Source organism: Lactuca virosa, chromosome 5 (assembly GCF_052849685.1).
Source record: "Lactuca virosa cultivar CGN04683 chromosome 5, Lactuca_virosa_CGN04683_v6, whole genome shotgun sequence".
NCBI lineage: Eukaryota > Viridiplantae > Streptophyta > Magnoliopsida > Asterales > Asteraceae > Lactuca > Lactuca virosa.
Window position 1 is genome coordinate 355,858,461 of NC_136430.1, and position 14,260 is coordinate 355,872,720.

The 14,260-nt window shown below is 31.6% G+C and overlaps 1 protein-coding gene across 1 annotated transcript; it reads left to right on the plus strand.

Moving 5' to 3' along the window:
* Positions 1 to 9,066: 9,066 nt before the first annotated feature.
* LOC145115766 (embryo-specific protein ATS3B-like) lies at positions 9,067 to 10,222 on the plus strand. The gene is made up of 3 exons (XM_079052126.1): positions 9,067 to 9,396; positions 9,588 to 9,695; positions 9,801 to 10,222. Exons 1-3 carry the CDS (start codon positions 9,274 to 9,276, stop codon positions 10,089 to 10,091), a joined length of 522 nt encoding a protein of 173 aa, XP_078908252.1. The 5' UTR covers positions 9,067 to 9,273; the 3' UTR covers positions 10,092 to 10,222.
* The last annotated feature ends 4,038 nt before the right edge of the window (positions 10,223 to 14,260 follow it).

Below are 14,260 nucleotides of genomic sequence, written 5' to 3' on the forward strand. Positions count from 1 at the left end.
ATATATATTAGTTATCAAATGATTTACTAATTATCCCTCAATAATCAACGAAAACTTCCAAAAATCACTGAAAGTTTCAAAAATCAAAACCAATCTTGTTTCTATTAGACAAATAAACCAGGAACTCCTCTTAATCTCGGTATACAAAACTAAAAATCTAATCCAATTTACAATTTAGTTTGAGTTGAAAAACTTATTCCCTCCAAATCTCAAAGCCGATTGAATATGTCGTTGCCGGAAATAGTTTCAAAACTGACCAGAAGAATAAGGCGCCGCCGCCGGAGTCCACGCCTCCTCCACAGGGCGTCTGATGCGTGCACTACCTCTCTCCTCTCTTCTGGTCGCGACCTCGCCTTACTAGTTACTCCGCCGTGCACTTTTGCCGGTTGCCGATCTCCATCAAGGGTCTCCTCTCCGTCAGATGTATATTGTACGTACTCTATATCTTTATTTGCTTCTTTGATTCTTTCTCACTTTGTTTATATTTTTCTAATTGGTATATAGAAATAGTGATAACTCTATTACTGTGAATATATGACTATACGAGATTTTGAAGATCTTTATTTTACAGAGAGTACACTTTAAAAGTTGTGTCGAATACAAATCCTAATCATTTTACTAAAAAAAAAATTAATTATTGATATTTCTATTTTCTTACTCTCATAACCAACGAAATGTAAAAGAAACTCATAAACTAAAATGTATAAATGTATTATATGCTAAAATATATTCATCAGCTCTTAATTTGTTATTCATCTTGTCCGTACAAATCGTAGTTTTGTTAAAGATTTAGGTGTTTGCTAAGATATATTTACTAGTTGTCATTTTATTTTGTTATTTATTAATTTTAATTAAGTAATTTTCACAGTATACCAAAAAAAAAAAAATTTTAAAAAAAAGCAATTGGTAGATTTGTTAAAAGAAAACGTACAAGTATTTTATTTCGAAAAACCATTAGAGATTGTTTTCGATGAAAATACATCCAAAAAACACTAGAAATTGTTTCGGATGAAAATATCTCATGCTTAGTTCAAAATTTTGATATCATAAAAATGAACCAATTATGCTTGTTTATATTGTTTTGCTATAGAGTTTTGATTTCGGCCCCCTTAATTCTAATACTTGTGTTCCGCCCCTGGTGCACATCATCCCGGCCAGTCGTGGTTTGTCCGTTTCGTGATGGTTCGTTGTCCGGACCACGAGTAGCAACGTCCAATGAGGGCTCTTCTTCCTTTGACCGGTTGACTAGCCGTTTCAACGGCCGAAAATTTGAAAAAATATATTTTTTAAATAACATTTTTTACATACAAAATTTACCTAAAAATACCTTCTTCTAAAATTTATTTTTTACACTGTTCTTTTCTTTCTCTATACAGAAATTACACACAACATTTTCACAAACAAAAAACATGGATCCTAATGGCAGAGCCATAAATTTTTATATGGGGTACAAACATTATCAATAAATATTCTATATAGTTATCATATCTGGGGCATTAAAAAACATGATATAATCTCTTTATCTGGGGGTACAATAACATAGAACATGTTTACAAATAATTTTTTTTATATATATATATAAAACATTTTTTTTGGGATGTTGTAGTACCCCGAACACCCCATGTAGCTCCGCTATTGATGGATCCCAACCATGATTTTTATTTTAGCTATGCTTGGTATTTTTAGGTTTTTTATTTTTATAATGTAATTTTTATTTTTTTATTTTAATTAATGTAATTTTTATTTTTAATGTTATTTTTATTTTTTTTATTCTAATTAATGTAGTTTTTATTTAATGTAATTTGGTATTTTAATTTAATGAAAAACTACCATTTAAAAATTTTTATATGATTTTTATGCATTTTTTATTTAAATTTAATTAAAAATATAAGGTGGAATAGATGTTTAGTGGTAGGTATCTCACGGTTATTGGTAGAGAATGTGGTGATGATGTGACACCCACCATTATAGTGGTTAGTGTGGGTATAACAGATCGTTTAATAACATTATTTTCATGTTAGGTTACTTATACTCGCTTATTTTTTTTAATCTAGAGTCCATGAAAATGAAAAAGAAGGTATACATAGAGAGAATTACAAAGTAAAAGATGACTACAAGTGATTTAACATATTGTATATGCAAGTATGTATTTTATTTATGTGTAACATTTCACTGCTAATATCCATATATGATCTTGTATGTTTTTTTTATAATTTTCACTACTTCTTCTTTATACTTTCTTTAAATTTCAAGAAAATATTTACGATGGTACATTTAGAGCCAAAAGAAAAAGGATGATACATTTTTAAATAATTTGTTAAAGTTTGTTTGATGTAGGATTATAGTATATTTTTCTTCTATAGATCATTTTAGTTTTTTTTTTCATAATTTTCTAAGTATATTAATAACTTTTGTGTACAGATAGAACTCCATTAACATATTGACTTTTCTTTAGATTATGATAATCACCATTAATACAAAAAAAATGTTATGCTCATTTTTCTTGCATCTTATTTTTTTTATATAATTCACTAGATCATGACATCTTTTAAGAAAGTGTTTAAATGTAATAATAAAAAAAGTTATATGGTTAATCTAAATTCATATATTTTGATTAACTAATGAATTAATTAACGTAATTGAAAAGTCTTAGAAGTTATGTAGTAAAAAATATTTTAATTAATAAATCCATTAAATGCATCAAAATGAAAAGTTGTGGGGAATTTCAAATGAATATGATTGAAGAAATTGAATACATAAACAAATGAGTAGTCTTAAATTAATTGAGTTTAAAAATACTTAAAAATAATAATAAATCAAAATTTATATAAAAAACTAGGCGAATGCCCGCGCGTTGCGTGGGGTATAAAAAATATTTTATATTAAAAATAACTAAATCATTGTTATTAACAATTAAATAATAATTTCATAAAATATATAAAAAATGATTTTTAGTATTGTTATTATGTTGAACTATATTATAAGAGATAAGGTTGAAAGTTGAAGTTGTTTTGCATATACAAAGTTATATGATTAAAATAGAAACAAAAATTATTTTTTAAAAATAAATAAATCGTTATTGTTATCTATTAAATAATAATTTCATATTAAATTAAAACGTTTATATTAAATATTATCATTATGTAGAAAATACGATAATAGAGACATCTTTTTATCTATCTTAAATTTTATCATTCTGTACAACATATGATAATAGAAACAACTTTTTATCTTAAATAGTAAAAAAAAATGTTTTGTATCATAAATATTACCATAATTATGTAGAACATATGATAATAGTGACGTCTTTTATAAGGTTAAAACTTTAAATTGTATTACATACAGGGTTGTAGAACTTGGCTAACACAACCAAATACTCGACATGTTACTTAAACTCGGCCTCCAATGGAAGCGAGTTTGCCTAACTCAGCCAGACGACACTCAGATCCTTATTAAACTCGATCCAAATCTAAAAGATACGGTCCAAAATCATTTTCGAAATTCTGAAATTTAATTGGTCACTTGTCGACAAAGACAATCTCACCAAAGAATACACTCAACGTCCTACAAAGTTAGATGCAAGGAAGATCTCATGGCTTAGTCCCTTTGAAATATTTCACAACCTTTCCTATTTATAGAGGAGAATACATTCTCTTGTTTACTCTCACGATCAATGTGGGATGAAGACATTTTATTAAACTCATTTCTTTATTTGCCAATAATTTCATTTTGTTAAATAAAATATTAAAGAATAAAAATAAAACGTTATCCAGAAAATTTATTGTTCAATAGTTCCATTTTTCAGTAATCTCGTAAGTTGCTATAAAAAATTAAGTTTTTATTGAATAACTTTTTGTTAAATCCTAAAATCATAAATTCAGTTAGGTACTTAATATATAAAGTTTGTTTATATGTATTTTCATGATTCAAAATGTCATTATAAAATGAATTCATTTATAAAATATAATCGAGTATATACTTCGTGCTTTTGAATCAAAGTGATTTTTCAAACAATTATAATTTTATGTTTAGGTAGATTTTTTTATATTTATATAACATTATGTAACTTATAATATTATTATAAACAATTTGAATAATCATGGGAGTTTCAAATGTATGTGGTGAAAGGAAAATGCTTCATTTATCGGTCCAAATTGATCAAACTCGGACCGATTCAGCTTAATATACCAAACTACATAACGTTTTTTCTATTGAAACCCGGTTTGTATATATTTTGTGTTTTTGAATCAAACTTATTTTTCAAACAATTATAATTTTATGTTTAGGTAACTTATTTATAATATTATTAGAAACAATTTGAAAAATCATGGGAGTTGCAAATATATGTGCTGAAAGGAAATTGCTTCCTTTATCGGTCCAAATTGATCAAACTCAGACCGATTCAACTCAATATACCAAACTACATAACGGTTTTTCAACTGAAACTCTGTTTGAACCTAAAAAAATCTTGTTCAAAACCATTTTCGGGATTCTAAAACTTAAATGGACAGTTGCCAATAAAGACAATCTCACCAAAGAATACCCTCAACATCCTAAAAAGGTAGGCATAAGGAAGTTCTCATGGTTTGGTCCCTTTGAAACATTTCACAACCTTTCCTATTTATAGAAGAGGAAACGTTCTATTGTTTACTCTCACCATCGATGTGGGATGAAGACATTGTAATAAAACACGCTTTCTTGTTAATAAAACATTATTCAACTTATTTAGTAAAACACCCTTTCTCTTGTTTACCCTTTCTTTATTGTTCAATAGTTCCATTTTTCTATAATCTCGTTAGTTGCTATCCAAAAAAGTAAGTTTTTATTGAATAACTTTTTGTTCAATTCTAAAATCATAAATTCAGTTAGATACTTAATATAGAAAGTTTGTTTATATGTATTTTCAAGATTCAAAAGTTCATTATAAAAAGAATTCATTTATAGAATATAATCTGCGTATATATTTCGTGCTTTTGATCAAATCGAATTTTCAAACAATTATAATTTTATGTTTAGGTAGATGTTTTTTATATTTATATGACATTATGTAACTTTTTTAAAATATCATTGGAAACAATTTGAAAAATCATGGGAGTTTCAAATGTATGTAGTGAAAGAAATGCTTCTTTTATGGTCCAAATAGATCAAACTCGGACCGATTCAACTAAATATACCAAACTACATATTTTTTTTTCTAGTGAAATCCGGTTTGTATATATTTCGTGCTTTTGAATCAAAGTGATTTTCCAAACAGTTATAATTTTAGGTTTAGGTAGATGTTTTTTTATATTTATATAAAATTATATAACTTATTTATAATATTATTAGAAATAATTTGAAAAATCATGGGAGTTTCAAATGTTTGTTGTGAAAGGAAAATGATTCCTTTATCGGTCCAAATTGATCCAGCTCCGGTTCAACTCAATATACCTAACTACATAATTTTTTTCTAACTGAAACACGGTTTAAACCTGAAAAAATTCGGTTCAAAACCATTTTTGGAATTCTAAAAGTTAACTGGACACTTGCCAATATAGACAATCTCACCAAATAATACCTTCAAAATCCTACAAAGGTAGGCATGAGGAAGTTCTTATAGAAGAGGAAACATTCTCTTGTTTACTCTCACCATCGATGTGGGATGAAGGCATTGTAATAAAACACCCTTTCTTGTTTATAGAACATTATTTAACTTATTTATAATATTATTGTAAAGAAATTGAAAAGTCATGGGAGTTTCAAATGAATGTGGTGAAAGGAAGTTAAAAAATGGGGTTTCAAATGCATGAGATTTAAGAAAAAATGCTAGCTTTATAAGTATGTATGATTTATTTATATGCAACATGTAGATAGAGACAATCAAAAGTATATAATTGATATATGTATTATAATATAAGTCTTAAATATCAAACCTCCTAATAAACATCTTTTTTATCATATTAGTTATATTTGACAACATATATATATATATATATATATATATATATATATATATATATATATATATATATATATAAAAATCAAAGACATGTATTTTGGCAATTAAATTTATTAGCAATAAATTAAAGATAATAAGTATATATTGGAGGATGTTATTGTAATATAGATTTAAAGGTGGTTTTAACAACCGTTTTTTTCACGTCCTTAACCACTTTTATATTCAAGTTTTCATAATAAAAATGTCAAAAAACAGGCTTTGCTAATATGAAACAATTTCTCATGTATCATCGATTATCATCATGTAGTTCAAAGTTTGAATGGATTCTTGTGCAAAATATAAGGTTGAGGTGACACAATCTCATAGGTTTTTCTTGTTTTCGCGTTTTCGCAAATTATTTGCATTTTCGCATGAGCCCTTATATATATATATATATATATATATATATATATATATATATATATATATATATATATATATATATATATATATATATATATATATATATATATATTCCACCTTGCATTTTCGCCTTCCTTGTTGCTGAGTTCTTCAGCTGTGCTCGCCAATGTTTTAGCAATGCCAATTGCCTCTTGTAGCACCTTGTCAAAAGTTTCCGAAGATGAAGAAGACATTTGGTAGAGAATAAAATGTTGGTTTGATATAAAATAGTATATTAGGTTGGTATTTATAGTGTACGGAAATTGAACAAAAAAAGAAGTCGTTGTTGCCTGGTAGGGAGGGTAATTTTTTCGGGTTTCGGGTAATTCGGATTTTTCATGTTAAAAAAAATACTTGTTACCTGACCCAAATTAAATTCGGGTTTGGGTAATTCGGGTAATGGGTCGGGTTTGGGTAATTTGGGTATTACCCAAAATATATAATTTTTTTTAATGGCACCTGAAAATAAATTTAATGAAATAATATGTCGTGCTCTATTAGTATTGTTTATATAAACAAACGAGGCATAAACGAAGTTATTCAAAATTTGAACATTGAGATTTTTTAGTTGATAATACTTGAGATATCAAGTAATCTTTTAACAGCTTAATCTAATCTAATAAGATGTTAAAAAACAACTACTTAAAGATCTTAGTTTAAAAGTTTAAAATGTTTAAGATAATTGTAGCCATAAGTTTTGTCATGTTCTGAAGTTTTGTCAAGATAATAAGTTTGTTAGTTGCAACAAAAACTATAATCTAGAAATCTGTTAAGTTTTAAAGAACATGGTGACATATAAACAATTGATTTTGATATTGTTGGTGTCATACTGCCATAATAAAAGAGATTCATGTTTTACAATAATGATAGTTAATTTAAATGTGATCAAATACCTGCTACAGTACAAGCTCTATGAAAGAAAAAAAAAAGAATTTTTAGAATAATTCGGGTATTTCGGGTATACCTGAAACCCAATAAACGTATCCTTTACCCGACCTGAAAAAAATCGGGTTAGCCGAATACCCAAAAAAATTAACCCAATACTCGATTAACCCGATAACTAAAAAAATCGGGTGGGTAATTCGGGTATCGGGTATTTTCCACAGGGCTACTGTCTAGTCAACACCACGGTCAAGAGAGAGAGAGAGAGAGAGAGAGAGAATGGGGTTGTCGAATTGGCATATCAAGGAAGAGGTAGGGTGGTGTGCACCGAACCCTGAGCAATGTTGAAGGGTGGTGCCAAGCAGGGGCGCATCTTCTATGGGGCCAGGAGGGGTCCCCCCCCCCCCTTCTGAATTTTACGTTAGAAGTAACCCCGTATAAGCTTAATTTTCATAAATATAGGCCCAACAATATAAATCTTGGGTTGTGTCCCCTCGTGTTCAGGTTGCCAAGAAGTCTGATCCATGAGAGAATGAGAACAATCATTCAATCGAGTCCTAACCTGTAAACCTTCCGCCCCAATCCCCCAGGCCCCATCTTCGCACTTCGCTAATTACTAAATCGGCCGCTTGCAGCCTGCCATTCACCACCGTCCAACGCAGTACCGCCAGTCACCACAGTTACCTGTTGTCGAGCCATTCTACACTTATGTTGTTCTTTCTCAGTTTTTTGTTCACATAAGTGAAGAAAACCAGGTATGTTCGGTTGTAGCCTATTGCCCTAATCTGTCTTCTCTCTTTTCTAATTTCTATTGTTGTTGGAATTGTTCACACACATTTAAATGGATTTTTGCACCCACATTATGATTTCATTCAGGAGCCTATTTTGTGACTTTTGTATAGAATAAATTGATATGTATTGTTCCTTTATATTTGATTGTTGTTGAAATTTTGGAAATCAACTAATTAGGATTTCACACATTGTTAAATGCTCTCTTCTTGGTTCAACTAATTAGTGATGAGCATTGCTTATTTGCTTTTGTTTATCTAATGTGCGATTTAAGTTAGAGAGCTGATTTTGAATGATTTATTCCTCGATTTTGATTTTTATAGAACGGTAATTTTAGATATTTTGGTGTTTAATTGCTGAAAAATTTTGGTTTTTTATGTGTTAAAACATTAATTTTAGTTTCTAAGGGAGGAGGGAGTCATTCCCTCCCAACCCACTGAACCCACTGTCACATCACTTTTTCTCTTTTATTTTTCTTCATCTTTCCGAACTCACAACACACGGAAATCCTATCTTTTTGAACTCACTCAACCCACTCAATTAAAAAAAATACAAAACAATCAAATGTAAAATCTTAATTAGCAATAGAGTTATCGGCGATACCACTCCCGCTTCAACGAGTGGGTTGATTGGTTTCACTAACCCACTTCATCATCTTTCTCTACTTTCTCTTTCTTATTTTCTCTTGTACCATGTGTTTTAAAACTTGGACCTTAGTTGTTTTGTATTTTTTTTTTAATTGAGTGGGTTGAGTGAGTTCAAAAAGATAGGATTTTTGTGTGTTATGGGTTCGGAAAGATGAAGAAAAATAAAAGAGAAAAATTGATGTGGCAGTGGGTTCGGTGGGTTGGGAGGGAACGACTCCCTCCTCCCTAATAATTTCGGCCCCAAATTATATGATAAGTTCCGCCCTAGTGCCAAGCCACTCCTCATAGCTTTAATTAACCCGAGATTCCACAATTTTGACATTACCGCCGTCTTGTAATTTGGTTCGACTAACACATTTACATGTTCCTACAAAATATTATCTGTTTCACTTTTTTTAAATGGTATGCTTGGTAATAATATCTCGTAAAAAGGTTTACCTTTTATTTCATAATTAATTCTTCTAGCAGAGTACCCGCCCCAGAAAAAAACAAGTAGATTGTCAAGTAGTTAACTGATGCTGGATTACTGTTCTCGTCATCAACTTTTGCCACGCACTACTCCTGTTTCAGAGAAAAATGATGAGAGCTGCGTGTTTCATTCTGCTATGTGCCCTAATCTCAACATCATCTCAAGCAAGATCAAGTATCAAAACACCACTACCAAACCCTGATTTTAAGATCGACTCTGCTAATCATCAGGTAACTAGCGCTAATTGATTAGAGAATTTCATTCGCCTCTTCTACTTTTCAGTTAATTGAAAGCAGAATTCCAGTAACCACTTTCACTTGTTCATTTTGTAGTATGATGTTCTTCGCGTTAATTCAAAGCTGATTTCATAGAAGACGTTTACAGAAATCATAAATTAACTAACCTCGTTTGATTTTCATAGAACGAAGGAACTTGTTCGTTCACTGTAAGGCTTGTAACAAGCTGTTCTTCCGTTTCGTATACCAGAGATCAAATCAGTATCTCCTTTGGCGATGCCTACGGCAATCAGGTCTGATTGATGTTCTGTTCACATTTATAACTGCTCGAAATTCGCATCGATTGAGTGAAGAATATGTATATGATATTGATATGGAATAATGATGATAATTTCTAGGTTTATGCACCCAGACTGGATGATCCATCGACGAGGACGTTTGAGCGGTGTTCGGCCGATACATTCGAGGTATACGGTCCGTGTACGAATCAGATATGTTACGTGTACTTGTACAGAAGCGGTTACGACGGGTGGTTGCCGGAGAGAGTAGAGGTGTACGGGTACAATACGAAGGCGGTTTCTTTTGATTATAACGATTGGATTCCGGCGGAGATGTGGTATGGGTTCGATTACTGTTCGCCCTATGCAGTTGATGATGTTGTTCGTTCGTCAAAAGCAGCAATGAAGTGATAAATCAGGGGAAGTTGGCGGTGTAGATTTTGATCTTTTTCTTTCCACTTTGTGTTTTTTTGATGAATAAAACGAGGCGACTTGTAGAACCACTTGTTATAGATGAATGGATAATGGCATCTGTTCATTGATTTTCCTTCCGTTTTTGCTTTTGATTCATATTCGTATTTCTATCATGTTTCATCGATTACTTGCAATTTGCAAATGCACTTCCAGAATGTTGCAATTCAATGTAGAACTAGAGAGTAGAGAGATCAACAATGTCCCAATGTCTAGTGCTTGATTAAGCCCGGTGGGCCGGTCCGAGGCCCGCCCCAATTATTATCCGGTCTGATTTTTATATTAAAATTTATAAATTATATAAACTTTTTTAATGCTTCTAGCTATTGCATATTTGCATGACATTATAAAATAACAGTATTGATCAAGTGAAATATTCCAAATATGGCATAAGACATTAAGACCACTCAAACAATTATACCACCATACATCAATAAATCATATTCTATATATTTAAAATATTTATTTCTTATATTCATCTTTCATCATGGCTAGTTGGAGAGAAATTTATCGAATGTTTAGAAATTCAAGCGATGAGATTATGAAAATGATCATTAGAATTCTCCACCCGTTATTAGTTCTTTTTTATACTTTTTATATTTTATATTAGTAGTTTTTTTAATATAAAAATCAATTTCAGATGTTTAGTTATCATCAAGATTGAGGACATTCTCTTGGGATATTATTGTCATTAAAAGAAACAAAACTAGATCAAATGGGGTCTTATAATTATATTTAGATGTGATCTTAGCTGTACATATCAAAGTACAAAATTTTTTTAGTAAAATTATTGGTACTAAAGATTAATTGTCCCTTCGGTTTAATGGGAAACCATTCATCTATTATGATTGTTGGACAGTACACATGATTTGTGGAAGTGTGGAACACATAATCATGAGCATGCTTTGCATATGAAGTGTCATCTATATGCAATACAATTGTCTGGAGAAGAAACTCGATTAGTAGAAGACTTGTAGATGAATAATGTTAAATCACGTTGAGCATGTTGATCATAACAGCCATTACATATGGAGGGTCATCCCAAAATAATGTTGCATCAACACGCTTATATTGCAATCCGGTTTGAAATTGTTGTCATTATATAGAAGTAACAATGAATGTAGGACGATGTCTATGATTACTTTACAATGGAAATATCTCAAATATGACCATGTATTTGAATGTGCATTCCGTATGGAAGGCGGGGCCGTTCCAAACATATTTTGGGCCCATGGCAAAAGAGGAAAAAATACTCTCTTAAAATACACAAATTTCATCAACTGTTTTTATATTAACTTAATAATTGAAAAAAAAATTATGTATACTAGCTTCTAAATATTACATTTTTTATTATAAAAACTCATATATTTCAAGAAAAATACTTATTCTTGCTTTTTGAGATTTAAAATCACTAATAACATCTTCAAAATCGATCATGTCTAACATTATATTAATAAAATATATAAAAAATTTGGACCCCTTTAAAAGATGTACCATGGACGGTCGCCTATATCGTCCACCTTCTTGGACGGGCCGGATGGAAGGCAAATAATATGTATATAAAATATTTCCATTATGATTTTACTTTTAATAAAGTTATATTTGATTACTGATATGTATTATTAGTTAGTTATATATGTTTGTTTTATCTAAATCCATGTTTATAAAATAATAGTGTTTTAATGCAAAAAAAATAAAAAATAAAAAATAAAAAATAATGGATTTCATTTGAGACCACTATTCCATGCAGCAACATTTCATATAAAATATGACAATTTTAATAAATCCGGGTTTCAATATTTTTATATTCGAATATGGTAAAAATATAATTTAGCTATATCAACTATCTGATCATTCGGATTTGATTTATCCGGATTTTGGGTTTTTGGTTGGAAACTAAAGGATGTTGTCAAAAAATGGTGTACATACGATTCATTTGGATTTCGATTGGAAACTATAGCATTTTTTGGATAAAAAATATATAGATGAAAATATGGGTAAAAAATACGGTCATAGGTTTTTGAAATAATCGATACAAATGTGTATGCGATTTTCATGTGTACATCTCATTAATCACAACGTTGGTACATCAGAGATCCGTTTGGATCGGATTACAAATAATCCTATCAGATTACAAAACAAACTAATAGATAAGAATTACATTCAAATACATAATAGCTAGATAAGAAGATAATGTTGATATACTTCAACATCCCCCTTCAAGTTAGAGCATGGGGATCGAAAATGTCCAACTTGTCCACCAATTTGTCAAATTGAGTTTTGCGAAGTGCCTTAGTTAGAATACTTGTCAGTTGCTCGGATGTGTGAACATATGATTGAACCACTAGACCTTCAACAATAGCATCATGCACAAAGTGACAGTCTACTTCTATATGTTTAGTTCGTTCGTGGAGCATAGGATTATCTGCTAAATGTAGAGTTGCCTGATTATCACAAAATGGATTAATTGCTTGAGGGTGTTTGACTCCTAGACTGAGAAGTAGACTCTTCAGCCATTTAAATTCACATGTGATAGCTACCATGGATTGGTATTCTGCCTCGGCAGAAAAGCGGGAGACTATGTGTTGTTTCTTAGTTTTCCAGGCGATTGGAGAATGCCCGAGATAAACAATCCACCCTGTGAGAGATCGTCTAGTAATGGGGCATGCCGCCCAATCCGAGTCACACCAGCCCTGTAGAGAAAGAGTATTGTCAGAACGCAATAGAATGCCACGTCCAGGAGTACCCTTAAGGTATTTGACCACTCACAATGTTGCATCCCAATGCTCAATGCGTGGGGCTTGCATGAATTGAGATAAAATGTGCACTGAATAGCCCAGATCTGGACGTGTGACAACAAGATAGATCAGTCGTCCAACTAGACGACGATAAGCTTCAAGATCTGTTAATAGTGCACAATGAGCCCGACCAAGTTTATGTTTTTGTTCAATGGGAAAACTTGCAGGTTTTGCCCCCAAAAGACTTGTTTCATTGACTATGTCAAGAGTGTATTTACGTTGACACAAAAGCAGACCTTGGGGACTTCGAGCCACTTATATGCCGAGGAAGTACTTCAGGGGCCCAGATCTTTCATCTTAAAACAACTGTTGAGATAACCTTTAAATGTTTTAATAGCAGCGGGAGTTGTTACCCGAAATTATAAGATCATCCACATAAACGAGGACATTAATTTGAGTGCCACCACGACTAAGTGTAAACAAAGAGTAGTCAGAGTAAGACTGACGAAACCATATGATTTGAGAGATTTGACAAGCTTCGCAAACCAACAACGAGGAGCTTGTTTTAAGCCGTAGAGAGATTTTTGTAATCGACATACCAGATTTTTGTTAGGACTTTGAAACCCTGGTGGAAGGCACATATAAACTTCTTCATTAAGGTCTCCGTGTAGAAAGGCGTTATGAACATCCATTTGATGAAGTTCCCATTTATTGGATGCTGCCACGGCTAGGAAAACACGCATTGTCATCATCTTGGCGACGGGAGCAAATGTCTCATTATAGTCAACTCCCGCTTCCTGATGATTACCAAAGACTACTAATCTGGAGTTGTGTCGCTCAATTTCACCATTGGAGTGATATTTAATTTTGTAAACCCATTGACTACCAAGGGCTCTTTTCCCAGGTGGAAGAGAAGTCAAAATCCAGGTGCCATTATCTTCAAGTACACGACTCTCCTCTCTCACAGAAGCTTTCCAAACATCATGTTGCATGGCCTCCTTAAATGATCTAGGTTCTTGACCAGCCACAAGTGAAGCAATAAACTTCTGATATGTAGGAGAAAACTTATCACAAGCTATATGATGAGAAATAGGATAAGAAGTACCTGAGGTTGCCGATGGAGACGAGCAAGGACAGGATGGACTTTGGACTACTTTGGTGTGAGTAACAAAATCTTCAAGAAGTACCGATGGAAATTTATCGCGGTGCCCTCTTCCCATTTGATGTTCGACGTTTGATGGTGAAACAAATGTCGCTGGGGATCCAGATTCACTGTGGGCTTAGTGGTAGAAATGGGCTCAGACACCAATCTGGACTCATCAGCGGGTATGGGTTGTGTCGATGGGCTGTCATTTTAGGCATTCTCCATGG